The 17,606-nt window shown below is 41.0% G+C and overlaps 1 protein-coding gene across 3 annotated transcripts in view; it reads right to left on the bottom strand.

The window, feature by feature from the left end:
- Positions 1–17,606, bottom strand: part of CSTPP1 (centriolar satellite-associated tubulin polyglutamylase complex regulator 1) — an 80,403-nt gene that overhangs the window by 54,507 nt on the left and 8,290 nt on the right. For all 3 annotated transcript variants that reach the window (XM_084519548.1, XM_084519547.1, XM_084519546.1), the window contains one exon: positions 16,523–16,625. In XM_084519548.1, the coding sequence (XP_084375674.1) occupies positions 16,523–16,625 (103 nt within the window). The remainder of the gene's footprint in view (positions 1–16,522; positions 16,626–17,606) is intronic.

Genomic DNA, 17,606 nt, shown 5'->3' with positions numbered 1-17,606 from the left:
ACGTTAGAAAGCTGAACCAATGTGAATGTTCTGGGGCCAGCTGGAACAGTAGCAAAAAACCACTGGCAGTTATATTTTGTGAAACCAAATCTCTAAAGCTTATATCCATCTGTTCTCTAGAGAGAAGACTATTTGCAAAAACCACACATTGAAACTTAATTATAGGAATTAAGGGTTTGTCAAAGTAAAATTCATTCTAAAGAATCCCAGCAAGGGGTGTCCAAGAGCCACTTAAATTCTTGAGACCAATCCACTGGAAAATGAGTGGCTAAGAGTTACTGTTGTTTGTCTGACCAGAAGATGCCTTTTCTTTTAGCACCATTTGAATTTCACTGCTATTCTCACCAGTTTTCCCCGAAGCCACAAAATAACAACAAAAAACTTCTTCAACAGAAGTCTCAAGATTTTATTTCTAGGTTACTTGACTGAGACATGACTGTACTGAATGTATAAAATCTGCTTTAGTTGTCATGAAAACTAGACTGGCACCTCCCTAAATAACTCTTTGCACCAGTGCATTTTGAAAATAGTAGCTGGTCATTATGATGGAGAGTCAATTTGATATTCAAAGTCTTGGATTTTAGTACAAATTTCTCATATTTGACTTGTAAGCACTTCAGGCTAACTTCTTATGGCAAACATTTGTCTTAGAAAGGTTTCTCTGAAGTGTAAGAAGCTCTCCTTTGGGTATGGTGGAGCTCAGCATGTAAGAACAATAGAAATGCAAATACAAACATTATATACCAAAGGTACAATGACAGGGTTGCCTCAAAGATGGATTTTGCGCATTTCTCTCTGAATCATGCAAGTGGGACAAAAGCTTTCAAACACTCCAGAGAGATCATTAAAAACATTCACATGGGACTGCAGCTTAACTTGCCTGCACAGTGGAGAATTAATGAAAAGATACAAGCTTATCTTTCATCACAGCAGAACCTCTCCGTAGGTAGCATCTCCGCAACAGAAAAAATCCAGTGGTCAGTGGGAGCCCATTCAGTTTGCAATTTTAAAATCATCTTCTTACATATAACTAGTTTCAATCACCTTTTTATGCTGCCTAGCATAGAAAAGGGCCTCACATTTCAGAGAGAATTATACCAGAGATAGCAAAAATTAAAGCCATATTATCAGTTTAGGGGGATGGGAGGGTGGAGTGGTTGTAGCCCTCCTATTCTGAAGGGAATGCAACTCACATAAAATAAGTACAACCACATTATGATTAAAAAACACTCATCCTTGAATCCTGGAAATCAGGAACACTTTTTTTTTCTGTAAATATCATGAACAAATTGATTATTTCACATTTATGAAGCCTTACTCATGTACCTGTGCTGTGCAAGCCAGTGAAAAGCACAGGCATCGTAGCAAAAGATTTAAGTAAATAAGTGGAACCTGTGTCTGATCAAAATATCCCAAAATTAGAGGAAAGGGCTCCCATGACTATCACTGTAAGTGAAGAATATTCACTACAAAGTGTTATAGCTCATTATTTAGAGGGAAGAAGTACAGAGGAAGGGAAAGAAACTTGCTTTAAATCCCACAAAGCAACTGTGACAAAGCTGGAAATGGCATTTCAGATCATCTCATCCCAAACCACAACCTATAAGACTTTTTTGATTTCTTATTTGCATTGTTTTGTTGATGATTTGACAGCCTGATGGAAAAAAAAGAAGGGTACAAATGAAAAAGAAGCAGCTTGGTGTAATTGAAGAAGGCAGCTTTCAGAAAGATGACACGTAAGGGAGATATATAGGAAGAGGAAAAAAAGATGAAGGCAAGAGTACGGTTGTACAGACCCCTGAGGGAACGAGAAAGAATACTCAAAAGTTTAAATCTGAGAAAGAAATAGGGGGAGGTTAGCTGCACAATGATTTATCTAAATGTACCCAAGTTATATTGCTCAGAATAACTACAGTACCTACACCAGCTGGAAGCAAATCCTGGCACATCTATAAGGGAAAGTTCCAGACATGAAGCTAACATACTATTAGCTCACAGCAGACAGCTCTGCTATATTACTCCTTAGTCCTAATAAGAGAAAACTCAAGGCACTTGGATTTTCAGCACGGGATGGCTCTAAAGCTAGCAGGCAGAAGGGAATGATATCATTTGTTGTTGCTTACTCGGCTATAAGAGTGGGTGGATATGTTGGAACACAGCACACCTGCGTGTACTGACAGCCAAGTGCCGTCAGCTAGTTGAGAGAAGAGGTCCATTGCTTCTTTCGTTCCTCATTTCTTGCAATAACATTTCATTTAACTATACAATGAGAGGATTTTGCCCCAAAAGCTCAAGTCTGCAACCACAGGAGTTAGTGTTATCTCCGTTAAGATGCTGCATTTCAGTAATTACTTTATACATTCTTTTTTTATAGTTTGCAAGTGCTCAGCTCAAAGGAGAGCACCACCTCCTGCAGCCCACGGTGGAGCTATCCAGCAAGCAGCCCACTGAGATCAACAGGTCTGGTCTCAGGCAGGGTCAACACCGCTACCAGGGACAGGAATTTTAAACATATTTTAAACATATTTTATAATACTTAGAGTATTTATTTTATAGTGGGTAGAGGGGCAGTATAAATCTAACTCTGGCACCTTTTCCATAAGGATCACCCAGAGATGAAGTTATCATTCATGTGGCAAGTAGCAATGGCCTGCAGGTAAACTCTGCTGAAAGCATAAGGAATGGTGACTACCAAAACCTACTGCAGTTATTTCAACTGCATGTCTGCAGTGTGACCAACACATTACCTTTGATTCTAATATACACTTGAACAGATGTCTTTTCCAGTTTCTTTTGAACACAGGAATAAAAGAAGCTGCCCTCCCAGAGGAATGGTTTAAGTAAGCAAGATATCAACTGCAAGGCAACAAACTTAGCTCAAAGATTTTCAGCAAGTTTAACAGCTGCTGAGGTTCCTCCCTTAGGATTGCTCAGTCTTTTCCTCTATCTGTCCTCCTCTCATGGAACAATTCATACCCTCAGCAAAGTCAGGTGGCCATAGCTCAGCAGCACATTGTGCAGGAGAAAGACCTACAAACTAGGCTATCTTTACAAGCTGTTAGTTTGTCCTCATTCATTTGAAAGCGGGCTTGTGAACCTAGAAATACAAGCTGGGAAAATAACTCCTCACTTATCTGGTTACCTCCTCCTTTCCCCGCTTTCAGGCATTCAGCGTGGCCATTTGCAGAGAATCCTCCTAGAAGGAAGCTTAGAAAGTTTCAAAGTCTTCAACTGCAGAACTAATGGCTGTCTTGGCCCTCTACCTTACCAGTAAACAGTGTAGACAAATAAGAACACTACCAGAAGTTATTAATGACACGATTATGTTTGTCTGAAATAAAAAATGAGACCAGGCAGTGAGTTGAACATTAACACCAGTTTACTGCAGACACTCATATTTCACACAAGAATTGTTACACAACAAGGTACTGTGCTAAGCTTCTCATTCACTTAAGAGAATATTCTGTGGAAAGATGAGACAGGTTTAAAGCAAGGTTCTTGCTCAATGGGAAACTTTGAAAATTTGAAGAAGGTTTTGCAGTAGGGACCTAAAGGTCTTCCTTTTTCACTCTTTTCCATCATGCGCCCTAGAGCAGCCAACCCAAGGAATCAAATCTCTTGCGATGCCTCTGCTGAGAAAGCTGCATCTTGCAGCACACCCAGTCCATGCTTGGGGGATGGCACGTGCATGGGAGAAGAAGAAAAAAGTTTTGGGAAGAGACTGATAAAACAACCCCAGCTCTCAGAAATGGCTGTGCTGGGAACCCTCGCACTCAGGTGCTGCTTCTCCAAACAGAGCTGCTTTCAGTAAGGTTTTGTCTTTTGTGTAATTACATTTCGGCAACTTGCCAGAGTTCAGAAACTTTCAAGCACTCTTTTCAAACCTTTGGACTTCTAAATAGATTGTAAAAGTCCCAGGATGCTATGGTAACATCCCAATTGAAACCCACTGCAGTAGTTAGCCTCTGCCTGCTGAACTCGGGCAAAGCCAAACATGCACAATGCAGAGAGAGCCCCGTGCCCTGCAAAGGACAGAAGTTTGCCAGCGCCCCGCTGTCCCCCTAGCAGGTGCCACCTTTGGTTACTGAATGAGTTCTCAGGGCCCCTTCTCTACTAAAGCAAGGAACAGGGACCGTTATTCCTTAGCTTACACCATACTGCTTTCATTTTCCACCAAGAGCATGATGAAGGAGGAAAAGCTCACTTTGCTGGCTTATGCTGCTTCTGCAGAGGACCTGATGTCAACGCTGTGGGTATTTCAGGGTTCATTTTTCTTGAAACACACTTTGGACTGGCTCTGGTTTGGTCTCCTGGACTGCATGCTCATTTGCAGTTGGAACACATCTTTCAGTTTAGTTCATCTGAAAGGAACCCAGGTCACGAGCTCCAAGTCTGCTTCATGGTGTGAACCAAAGCACAGTAAGTAGGGATAATCAGGAGTATTAGGATTAGAAACTACGGTACAATGGGTAACAAAGAACTAGCTCTAGCAATAGAAAATACTGGAATTCAAAAGGCCTTAAAGCTCAGGCAATTTCTGTTGTTAAATAACTCATCCATGCACAAAGCATCGCGAAGCGACCAATCACACTTACCCAAGGTTTTGCTCCAAAATAGCAAAGTCAGGTTTACCTTGCCTGGAAAGAGCCCAGAGAGGGGAAACATTTAAAATAACAGGCATCACTGAGAAAAAAATCCCAGATATACTGCTACTATGAATAAAGTACTACTGAATGAGCATAGTTTAATGTAAGATTGCTGTTCCTTACCTATTTAAGTTTACTAGGCTACGTGCAAGATGCAGACCAATCATTGGATTATTTCTTTAGCTATCACTCTTGGAAGGTAGCAGAGAAATATCAGCATTCCTCAACACAAAGCTGTTGTACCAAGTGCTTTGTGAAATTCCAGAGATACTAAGATTCAGGACAATGAAGTTAACCTAAAAGAAATCAACATCTTCCTCTAATGAAATTAACAGTGCTTTTTAGGCACTTCCTTTGAAATGTGTTAATGGTATTAAGGTGAAACAGATGCCGACAGTTATTCCTGATGGCTGACTTTAAGGAAAAAAATCCTTTTTTAACAACTGGGCAGATAGGAAATCATTAACACTTAACATTTTGGTGCGACTGGGTGATGTAACACTGCAAACAGACTTTGTGGGTTGTTTTTTTTTTGCAATCCATTCTGTCTCACCCACTCAAGTTTATTTCAGCTGAGAGGAGCGGAAAGAGAGAAAGGAGTGACACAAATGTTAGAGATTTGTTTTCAGGCTTTCTGGTGTAGGCTCAGGGATCTCTGTATTCATGGCAGCATTAGTACAGGTGGTACAGAGATTATCCCCAGTACCGTCTGAAAGGAAATGAACCACAGCACCTGTGACACAGCTCAGATAGGCAGCAAACAGGCCTTCTTATGTTGCTTTGTATCAAATCAAACCCTCTGAGACCAGTCTACAGATTCTGGAGAAGGAAAGGATAAAAAGAGTTGCTGTGCTTGCTTTTTATTACCTGGAATCCCTTTATCTTTTTAGAGTCCCCTCCCTTGATTTTTCCTGTGCTAGGTCAGTAATTTAAGACCTTGAAGCTTTCAAATCAAAAGCTAAAATGACCTTACTGTGTTGAATTATTAGCCCAGGATTTAAAAACAAAAGCAGCAAATGGGGGCTGGGAGGGGAATCTCTTAAAACAGAGGCCTTTTGATCAGAGCAGCATCCTGCAGTTTGCTGTAACTCAAGCTGGCCATTCTTACAGAGCAGGAATTAAGGACTCCCCCTGCCAGGCAGGGCCCTATTAAAACACAATAGCTGCTTGAAAAGAGTAAGGCAAGCTGATATGGATATAATAGGCCACATATTGAGGCCTCTTTCTGCTTTGAAATAAAGCCGCTGCTTAGAGTTATGAGCTGGGAAATCTAGTATTTGGGAAGATGGGAAGGGCGTACAATGGCAGGCTGTAAATAGCCGTGCAGAAGCCCTCCAAGGTGCTTAAGGAAAAAGTAAGGAAGCCTTCAGAGATAAGCATCAATCACCACGAGTTGCTTTTTCAGTCTGATCAGGTAATTTCAGACCACATGGTGCTTCAGTGAGCCTAGAAAGGTCTTGCTGGTATAAATGGAGGTTTAGTTTTTAGGGCAGAATACAAAAACACAGCGTGTTGCCCACTGCAGAGACGGCTGCATGAATGCTGTTAGAACAGGTTTTAAGGAGATCACGAAGTTGCTACTCAGCTTCCCTCAAAAACCCTTGCCCTCCTTGTACCTCAACATTAAATAATTAAATAAGTAAAATGCAGAATTATAACTACACCAAGGAAGGTGCTAACTCTCCAGCTAATGTGGTTAGTATTTGTTCAAACTCGTCTAGGTAGACATTTCTTGGGAAGAAGAGGCCTCTGTATTGAACTGCTCAATAACCTTGGCTATGCAGATGGCATGGGAGATTCAAGCCTTCAATAAGCATTGCTAACACCATGAACTCCATTCTTTGCCTTCCTTTATTTACGCGGATATATTGTTGCTCTACCTGTCACACTGCGGAATTGATTCACGGTCTCTGAGATGCTACAGCAACCGTTAAGGGAACTGGGGGCAAGGGTGAGAGAATGGCACAAGGAAAAGAAACCATTAAAAATGCAAGCATCACAAGGTAGCAGTCGGATTACTTCCAGCCTAACAAGTCTGGAAGTTGCTACGGAATTGACAGTGGCTGGAGATGGAACTTGATACCAAAAAGTCAATGTCCACTGAAAGAGGAGTGTGAATTTGAGAATCGCTGAATGACTGAACCCATCTCGTACCATTGAGATCAAAGTAAAGGCAAACTGGCTTCTCAGAAAGGTGAGGGCCTGCTTGCTCCACTCTGCACAGTCTCCTGTAGGTCATATTGCCAGACAGTTCAAGACAGCTCTGTTATAATAAATCAGACTTTTAATTAGTTTAAAAGATATCAGTACAATCGCATTATGATGGTGATGATCCACAAACCACTGAAACAAAACCTCACGACTGTTTTAAAAGGAGATTCAATGCTGCATGGTTCTGCCATGCGTGCAGCTCCAATATTTGCTTTTTTCAGTCTTGGTCAGAATGGAGAAATTTAGAAGGAACAAAACCAACAACCAGTATTCCCTCACCTGATTCAGTCGCACTGGCAAGAACCACAGCACATCAGAGACTGAGCAGCTTCCAGGATTTCCATCACGGCAACGAATGAACACTGCCAGAATTCCTCAGCAGAGATGAAGCTTCATCATTTTACGTTAATGTTAGGTCTGCATTTAGAGATTGCTGAGCTAAACCACTTTATGCCCACTGCTTGGCTGTAGCATTGACGAGCTACTGTTTGTCCAATTTATTTGATGAAATGCAATGGGATTCATTTTGTCAGACATGAGATTACTGCAAGTCTCTGAGGCTAACGTTCTGGAATCTGTATGGTTTCAACACTACACAACAGCACAAAATCTCAGGTTTACTATTTTTAAAAAGGAGAGAAAAGGAAACTAACTAGAAGAACTATAAGGCTTTCAGCTGTCTGCTATTCTTGGGAATGCAGAGACATTTAAGGGATTTTACCTTGTAAAGGATACAGAATCCTATAATAGGATCTTGTTGCATCCCATGCTGTAGGCATTTGCTGATTTTTACAGCTTGGTATAACCAGTTTATGAGAAATTTTACATTTGTTGGCCATGTTCTTAGCAAGACAATTGGAAATGCTCCTCAAAATTTCCTTTAACACCACAACATTTTACAGCCTAAGAACAAACACAAAACTTCTTCCAATATCCCCAAGACAATAAATGCCTAAATTCTGTTCCATCTTTTCTTAAAGATCTTTCCAGGACAGATAAAACATTCCTCAAACTTACATTACTTTATTCTACTTTAATACAAAGTCTTGTAAGTTTAAATGGATGGAAGCCAAATATTCTTCTGAAATTGATCTCCCATTTGCACATAGTCTAGATTCATGCCAAAATGCTTCATTAAAACTAGAACAAAACCAAATGAGGTTGTAATACAGGGAAAGGTATAGTTAATACTGAAGCCATCATGTATGCAACAGTGGTTTTCTTACAGTTTGAGACATCAAAAACTGTTTTGGAGGAACTAGTGTGTTCCAAAAAATTTCCTTACAGAAAAGGAAGAGACTATGACATGTAAATTCCTAAAAAGAAAAAAGAGTATAGTAAAATGAAGTTACCAATGGGTACTAAGCTTCCTCCATTATTATGCTTTTCCAGAGCTCCTATTTTCTCCTGCATTTCTACTGAATCCCCGGTGCCAATTACACATTACTAAAACAGTTTTCTTCAAAACATTTACAGAAGCTGCAGGAAATCCAATCCTTACGGCAAGTGACCAAGCATGACAAGAGATTACTCTTTTATATACACATTGCAGATTGTAAGCAAAAGACTGTAAATAGACCCACTACATCTGTTGTGGATAAGTCACTATTTGCCTCTTTTTCCAATATATTCCAACCCAGAGTGACTCAGCAAGCACAAATAAGCCATTTTCCAGAATGATGGAGAAAGATGTTTTTCAAAGTGATCTCAACATTGAGTGTTTACTTTGCATTACAGAAAGCTCTGCTCCAGAGCTTCCCTCGGTGGAAGACAGACAATATACGATTCTGACTCGAAGGCCCTCTCACTTCTGCAAGAATTCAGACTAAAGCAGAGCAGAAATATGTGATCAGAAATGCAAGAACAGGGAGAAGGAAGTAAGCGTCAAATACCACAGATATAAAAAACAAACAAACAAACAAATAAAAAAAAAACACAAAACAGTAGACAGTTGGAGAAAATAAAATGAAACAAAAGACCCTGTAGCGTCCCAAAAGTAACACAACGATCATCTATAAAATACCCAACTGATGAAATAAGTTATGGCGAAATGACCCCAAAGAACTCATGTACAGGAGTTTCCCTAAAGATGTTCTTAGGAACTGCAATGACTTACACATCTATTTTGTTGCACTGCCAAATGCAGACAGCAGGGGTGGACCAGGGAGTAGGAAAACTGTATCACAAACCAAATAGATCAAGTTAAAATTACTTCTGGTACCTTCTAATCCACATGAGAGTGATCAGTTTTCAGCATATTGCAGGATCTCATCCTTTTCAATTACTCCCTAAATTATTCAAACTGTTCCAAGAATAAATTTATACATTCAACGTATCTTAACAACAGCCTGATATTAACTTCCAGCTGGGATCATGCATGTGTGTCCAAATTTGCATTAGTAACATTAACAACTACACCAAAAACTAATAAAAATTTGGAAGCATAAGCAGAATTATTACCTAAAGCTAGACAGAGGAAAATACATTCAAACCTAGCCCAGAGAAACAGCATAAACATAGCTAACTCAGATACACATCATCCTACCACTTACACCATTTGCCAGGTTTCTGGAGTTCACCTTTTGGAAAATTTCAGATGTCTGTTTTTCAGGCTCATTAGCTATCAACACTGCTTATATGCAATTAGGTTTAATGATCATTGAAGGCATCTCAGCTCTATGGCAAACGTGTTGCCTTTCAGCATTCAAGGTTATAAGAAGGCATACAGATACACCCAGCTATATAAAGGTCTTCTATCAGGCAGTCAGACCACATGTGCTGCAACATGTAGTTTCCACGATGTAAAGCAATAGTAAAGAAGCAAAGACTGCACTGATACGCAGTGAATGCCTCCTGGAAGCATCACAATCTGACCACACTGCATATGAAAGATGCAATTGCTCCCCTTCAGATAGCAAGAGCAGAGTGCAGCTCGGCTATTTAGAAGGGGAGGCTTACCTGTAGAGAACTACCCTGTGCTGCCACTGCGCTGATATCAAGTGCTAACGTTCCTATGTTATGGCACGTTTTCTAGATTCTGCTGTCATCAAAACAGTATTATAAGTTTCCTGAGTGGAATGTATTATCATACGCAGCATCAAACATAAACGTTGCCTTCTATGTTCAATGCTATGTTGCTCTTCTGACTGCAAACTTCATCTGTTTGTCCTGCTTACCAAACATCCTCTTTATGATATTTCCCCCCCTCTTTCTTTGCAAGGGTTTGGATTCATCCAAGCGTCTCCTCACTTTTAAGATTCTCAACTATGTGGGAAAAAAAAGTTATATTTTTGAATATATTGGCAACAGGTACAAGCTTCAGTGGGAATCGGTGTGTTATTCCCATTAATATATGCATTTTTTCCAGCTGTTTACTCAACAGCAGCCATCCCAATCAGCATACTTGTCAGGCTAGGACTTGTTGCAATGTTTGTTGCAAAGAAACAACTCTGGGAAAACTGGGACTTCACAGAACCTGCCTGTCAGATGAAGATACGAGTACTGTTCCTGCTGTCAAGCAGTTCTTTACTGGAAACATCAAGCTACAGGCAATCTACAGGCACTGGACAAAATTTGTGTAATTTTAAATGACAAATGATCTGAGTTATCTACCCTCCCATATCTTCCATAGCTCCCATACAAAACATATGCCCTTACTCTGTAGGCAGGTGGTACTGAAATCCTTTTCCTGCTATGGCTTGGAGAAACTTTGATTATAATGAAGAGACAGACTTCCCGTTCTAACAAGTCTGCTCTGTAGAGGCAACAAATGGACTTTAACAGAAAGGCTTTGTGTCCGTTCACCACACATCTGTGAGTGCAGAAATATGCAACTATTATAGGTTCCCCAGGAAAATTTATCGCCAAATTCAGTCCTGCAAATCTATCTGCTCTCCGGAAACGGACACTGAGAACGTCTTGCTCATAGTAACTCATTCACATGAGCTGCAAAATCTGTTCCTCAGAGTGCTTGGCACGAGTGCTGTCTCTCAGAATGCATATATTCATTCTCTCTCCACTGATAACTGAAAAGTGAAGGAGAGACAGGCAGCACTCTTATGTAGTGCCCTAGGGACCAAGGAATCCCAAGCAAGAGCTTGTCAGGAGCCATCACGCACATCCCCCCAGCTGAGATTTTCAGCCCAAAGGGCTGCTTCACAGCTGGGTCGCTGACAGCAGCAGCTTCACACCTATCACACAGCTCACTGCAGGCTCACACTGAGCATGATAATTTTGTAGTTTTGTCTCCAGAGCAAAAGAATTGCAGAAGTCCTGAGAGCATTTAAGGAACGCAGGAAATACAATCTCATGAGCTATTGCAAAAATAGTGAGAGAGCTTATCAACATTTGCTGTAAGAACCTGAAAGAATTTTTACCTGCCAGATGCTGAGTTTCTCAAAACCAAAAAACACAGAATGAGGGGGAGGAAAAAAAACAACACAAAAAAATAACCTTCCCCACCAACAAACAAACACACACCCGCCCCAAACAGTCTTGCCAACAAGTTCTAATGACGACACCCTGCCGGACTCCATCTCTCAAAAAGGGAATCCAGTACAACCTGTCAAAGCCCTAAGGACCTTCTCACTACTGTTTTTGCTGTTTATACTACAACCGTACAAAGCATGGAGACAATGTCATACAGTGCTGCATGCTGTAAAATACATGCAGTACAATATAATTCCTGTCTTGAAGAGCTTACACTATCCTTGCAAGCAAGATAGAACAAGTTACTGTGAAAAGGGGAAAGATACAGTGCAGATGACAGCGAGATGACGACGATAAGGCCTACGCACACAGAGGGCTGAAAAAAAAAAAAACAAAACATATGGCTCTGAGTTAGCTCTAAGAATCTCTCCTGTTTATAAGCAGATAATTCAGCTTATTTCCAGTTGTCATTCAGTGCTGCCTTCAGTGAGTGGCTTATTTCTCACAGGCATCCCATCTGTCCCATTCCTGGCCCTTCCCCTCTGCCTCTTCCATTCCCCCAAGGGTACTGAGACCATTTTAAACAGGAGGACATTGTTTCCTCTACACTTTTATTTAGCTAAAGAAAGGTAGATGTACAGGACTGAACAAGCTGAAAGCTTTTTTCTGATAACGAAGCTGGTGTCACTGCTATTGCCAGAGGAGGTCAAAAAAGCAGTATCACAGCTGTCCCTAAGGAGTAAGTTCACCAAATTGTTCTAGCCAATCCAGAGAGCAGGAGAAAATGAGGGACCTTCATTACTATATTATTTCTCACCACGATAACATCTTCCTGTCCCATGGTCTCAAGCTATATAGCACTGGCAGTCCTGTTATTCTGAACTAGATAAGTGTCCCTTAGTGTAAAAGTGCTCTACATAGCAGAGACCTGGGATTTTGAAAAAAAAACTCCATGCCAACCACACAACTGACCTAAATGCAGCATCCAGCCCCCCCTCACAGCAAACACACACATCACACACAGCTTCTCAGATAGATATTATCAAAGCAGTCATCAGAGAGCACATGAATGTGCACAAGATCCAGCAGGGACGCTTCAAGTTAAACCCAGCTGAAACATCCTTTTACATAAACAGGGAATCTTGGACATCAGTTTGCAGAGCCAAATAGAGGCGATGAGGCATCTGCAAAACAACAGCAAGATGCCTTTCTCAGTCGTGCTCCAGCTGGCAGGTAGACCCAAAGACATTGCACCATAAACAAAGGAAAACAACAAGTGTTCTGGAAGAAGAACAAAAAAAATGCCTTTCCAAGGAGTCTTGAACAGAGCAGGTCATCTACCTGCAAACTGGAAAAGTTTCAAGCACACTGTCAGCACAGAAAAAAAAAAAAAAAAAAAAAAAAAAAAAAGGACTAAAAGGAAGCCTTTTGGTAAAGAAAAGTTTGTGCTGCTTCTTTGCTTCTTCTAGCTGAAGGGAAATAAACACACAGCTTCCCCTTAAGATCCCAGAAAGCTTGAAGTGGGGCATGATGCACATTCCCTCTGAGTGATCAAATCCACTAGCACGGGGGCCCTGCTTTTCTTGAGTACAAGAACAATCAAGAAAACAGGATAATAAATAATGTATAGGAGGAACGTGTCCCTTTAAGATATGTTGGCACAGAAGATAGGCTGGAAGAAGTAAAGCAGCATTAGTCCATAATTACACGGAGGGTTTTCAAGAGTCTGTATTTCATGGAGATTCAAAAGCAGAGCAGAGACTTCTTGGGTTTGTAACGAGCAAATACCAGTAGCATTTCAGCAGATCTATAAAATTTAGACTAGTCCTGAGAGAGGAATAATTTTACTCTTTAGCTAAAAGATGTGGATTAATTCACAGAAGAGTGATTGAGCCCTGTTCCTCTAAGAGCCAGGAGCGAGTCAGGTGAGAGAAGCCTCAAGGAACTCCCAAGATTAAAAGCAGATGTCCACGTAATTGGGACAAATGAACAATTGAATAAAGTGGGTGAAAAAAAAATATCCTTAAAGACTAAAAATATTCTGGAAGGGGAGCTGCGGAGATGAGGGTCAGCCCTCTGCAATCAGCAATCAGTGCTAGGCAGTGAATAGCAGTGGAATACATAACCAGCCTCATTTCCGGAGCTAAGAACAACTCCTTGCCTGCAAAACACTTACAGCTTGATCCATACAGAGCTCTATGACCACCTAGTTTTCAACTCTGAAATTTCACTCAAATAAGCTAAACCCCAAAACCGAGTATTTTCTTAATAATTATAAGCTGTTGTAACTGGTACAAAGACTTGAAGTGACCCACGGTAATGTGTGATGGAAAGGCCACAACTGCTCTTCAGTGGTGAATCCAGTGAGGAGGGGTTGTCCATGCAACACCACTGTGTTGAACAGTGTGCCCTCTGAAAAGAGTTTGGAGAATATCTAACACACTAACTTCACATCCTTGACACACTAACTTCATTATTTCTGCAAAGTTACAGAAGTTGTATTACTTCTGTAATACAAACTTGAAAAAAATTACTTGCTTGAGCCTACCTCCTAGCTTCCTAAATTCTGGGCTTTTAGCCTGTGATGCTAAGCGAACACTGTGCTGTCCTTACTAACGTGAAGGATTGGACACCTAAAAACAAGCTCCTTTATCTTAAATCCCTACAGCGTACTTCAAAATACAGACATGCCAATCCTCTCCCGTAGAATAACCTGGAACAAGCAAAACACTAGAACAGTACAAACAAACCTTAGGAATCTCACGAGTTATCTTAGAGTTCTAAGGTATTAAGATCAAAAAATAAAAATCAAGATCAAGCATAGCCTGAACAAACACTGACGGATGGGTGAGTAGAATTCCACTGGGCAGCAAGGACACACCACTTACCCCTGGGAAACTGCCTATTCTGTCTGTCTCCATAGTTCTGATTATTTTTTCTCCACATAAGAAAGATTCACACATTCCACATGCTAAGAGTTTCACAGCTCTCCAAATCACAAAGGCTGTTTGTGCTTTGGTACAGGGACACAATGTCATCCGTTAAATTCCAGCTATACCACATAAAAAAAAAAAAAAGACAGAAAAAAAAAAAAAAAGAAATTACTCTAAATTACTCACAGAAAAAAAAAAAAAAAAAGCCATCTTTTTCTGTCTTTCAAAAAATCAGAAGCTCCATGGAAAACTCAGTGTGAACACAAAGCCATTGTAGAAAGCCATATCTTTGAAAATAAACAGGAAAAACATGAGCTCCAGCACTTACGTCAATCAGAGGGTTGTGCTCCGTGCTGACAGTTCTGTTTGTTTGTTGCAATGATCTGGAATTACTATTTATGCTTTCAGAGGTGGAAGAGGGCTAGGAAGTGTAAAGGTGGTGGTTATCAGGTCACGATGAAGAAATACTGCAGAGAAGCAACATCAGCAGTTTTTAAAGAGTGTGGTAGACCTCTTTGACCACCATTTAATTTTTGAAGTATGTATGTGCAGAAGTTTGGAAAAGGCCCTGAGGTGTCAGCTTGAAAGCAGGTGCAAACCAAACCCAATCTGGACAGATGCCTGAATGACAATTTCGACTAGGTATTTCAGAGCCACCTTGTTTTCAGTCTTGGTAAACAAATCCTGCTGAGGGTGGAGGTCATTATAGTTGTGCTCTTTATCTTCAAGCTCTTGTTTACTATTTGTTCAGATGATTAATCTTGGTATTACTTTCTGTGGAAAGTCACCTGTATCTGATGGAGTATCATCATTCCCAATCACATCGTGTGCAGAGATTGTAACTTCGTTTGTCCCCAGTACCTGCTCTCAGTGATTAACTCTCCATAACTCTCACATACCAATGACTGCTACCACTGCAACTTGCTCAGAACATGGAAGTGCACTACAGGGAAAGGTTAATAGTAAAACATAACAGCCTTGTTCAGCTGTTTGATTCTTCTTGATTGTTCTGTGTAAATGCCTTTATTCTGGAAGTCGTACATGGGACTTCCAGATTTTGTAACAGGGACAATTCAGTCCAAGTGAAATCTGGAAGTACTTTGTTGAGAACAAGAGAGATAAGGAACTACCAAAAAAACATTTTCTTGTTACAATGCGACCTACCTAAAAGACTTGTTCTATAAACAGAAAAATGAGATAGCCCATATCTTACCTCCTCTGCCAAGCATGGACAAAACACACTGGTCTCGAGCAGCTTCTCACCCTGTTTCCAAAACAACTTGCTTTGAAAATTTCCACTCAGACTTGCTGCATAGTTTATTTTAATTACTACTTTACCAGTGAGAATCTCTGGTATCTATAAGTTTAAAATATGCATGGGGAAGGAAAATATAATGTAAGTAGTCCAGACAACTGAAATAGCAAGTTAGATCTCATTTGGAGGTCAAATGGATGCTTCAGTAAAAAAAACCACCTCTGGTCAGCTCAGAAAGAAAGTTGCTCCTGTGCTTTGAAATTCTCTTCCACAGACGTAGTACAGAGAGTTTTGTGAAATGCTCTGCACGTTGATTTGTCTCAGCAAAAGTTAACAGAAAAGGAAGCAAGCAAGCAGATTTTCAAATGGGCAAAGGACAGCCTGAAACATACCAACTGCAAGCACACCCATTACCAAGAGATTTTTTAATGAAGCTGCCTGGAGACCTTGAAATATTGTGTAAGACAATAAGTTCGCAAAACATACAGTGATCAGCTGAGTCAACATCAATAACGTTGAAGACTAGCACGCAGTTTCCCTCCCCCCTAAATCCTTCTAAACTAGTAGGAAGAGATTATCTGTGCTAATTATTATGTTCCTTTTAAGGACTTACACAGATTATAAGGGAGCAAGAGACATTCTATTAAAGCATTCAGCATGATAACAATCACACAAGGAGACAAAACAGTTCAAATTCATGCTCAGAAAAAGACAGAATAAGTGCTGCTGAAACCAGAAGCACTCCCCGCTTTTGTTACTGGCCAACAGCCCTGATTAAGCCAAGCACAATTTGTTTTTTTAATATGCTTTTAAAAACTCTCTTCCCCAAAGTGACTGCTTCACATGGAGGTTTGTAACAGGAGAGGTACCAAACTGTACGAAACCCATGCACGTTTCTGAAACATGCTCAGGCAGCCCTTGGCTAACCTAGTGAAATGCAGCATTCACAACATAATCAGCATGTGTCCAGCTCCATTCTCCATGTACCCTGCCTGTTTCCAAAAGCCCCCCTCAGGCTGCCCGTGTTGGCAGTGTCCTCGTGTACTTACTATTCAGTGAAGAACCTGGCAATGCCATACTGACTAATATCTTCTCTGTTCTCCAACAGCTGGCTCACTGCATCCTCCATGTACGTGAGGACATGTCTTTGAGCTGCAAATAAAAGACAGTAAGAGAGAGAAATTAGAATACAAGTGGGCCTGCAAAGCCCAGAGCCAGACTAGCCTCACTCTGTGCCTTACAAAAACAAACCAATAAGCATTTGCTCCCTCAGTTAGAAAGCAGAGCTTAAATTCTGCTAGATATGGATAGTAGAACTCCTCACTTAAGTCCTGCTTTAATTCCTGGCTACACAGAGGTAGTCATTAACAGTGTGGACCCTTTTTTAAGTCCCCTGAGATTCTGCAAGCAAAGGAAGTTGCAGATGCAATGGAGTTGTCTGCCTTGCTGGAAAATGCTTACTCCTGATCTCTGTTCCGAGTCACAACCATCTTTCCCATACAGCTCATCAATGCTGTATCAATGGGGTTGTTGCAGAGCTTTACATGTTCCCCACCCGTCCCTGCTTACGAAGCCAAGTAGCTCTAAGGTTGTTCTGTAAAGATTTTTTCCTAAAGGTGCGACTAAAAGTACATCTGCTTCCACGCAAGCATCAATGGCTGTTCTTGGAGTGGCAGGTGGGGAACAGGTCTCAGTGCCAAGAGAGATTTATATTGCTCAACAGTCAATCTCAACTAACTGCCTAACCAAACGCAAGGAGATTTCAGAAGAGGCAGATCTGCCAGAGCCCAACCACAGAACCCCGCTCACTTCTGAGTTAAGGTAGTTTGGTACAAGACAAACCATTTTGCTGCTTCTACAGGGGGCAGACTCTGTACAAGTCAAGCGCTTGCCAGGGAGGAAACAGCGCGGATTTGCCACTGCGAGCCTTTGATGTTTTTGGCTGGAAACCAACTCGGAGCAACAAAGAGCCGAGGCTGGGGTGATGCGCCAGCTAGCAAGCAGAAGACTTTCCAAATCTACAAGTTCAACAATCAGAAGACAAGTCACAACGAACCCAGGAAAATCGTTCCTAACCTGGAAAGCGCACAAGCCCTGTTCCCAAAGCACACGCCTCCATCCTAAACACGTATG

Source organism: Aythya ferina (genome assembly GCF_964211825.1).
Source record: "Aythya ferina genome assembly, chromosome: 5".
In the NCBI taxonomy this organism is placed as follows: Eukaryota; Metazoa; Chordata; class Aves; order Anseriformes; family Anatidae; genus Aythya; species Aythya ferina.
The sequence above is the reverse complement of the archived record's forward strand: the minus strand, read 5'-3'. Positions and strand labels throughout refer to the sequence as shown.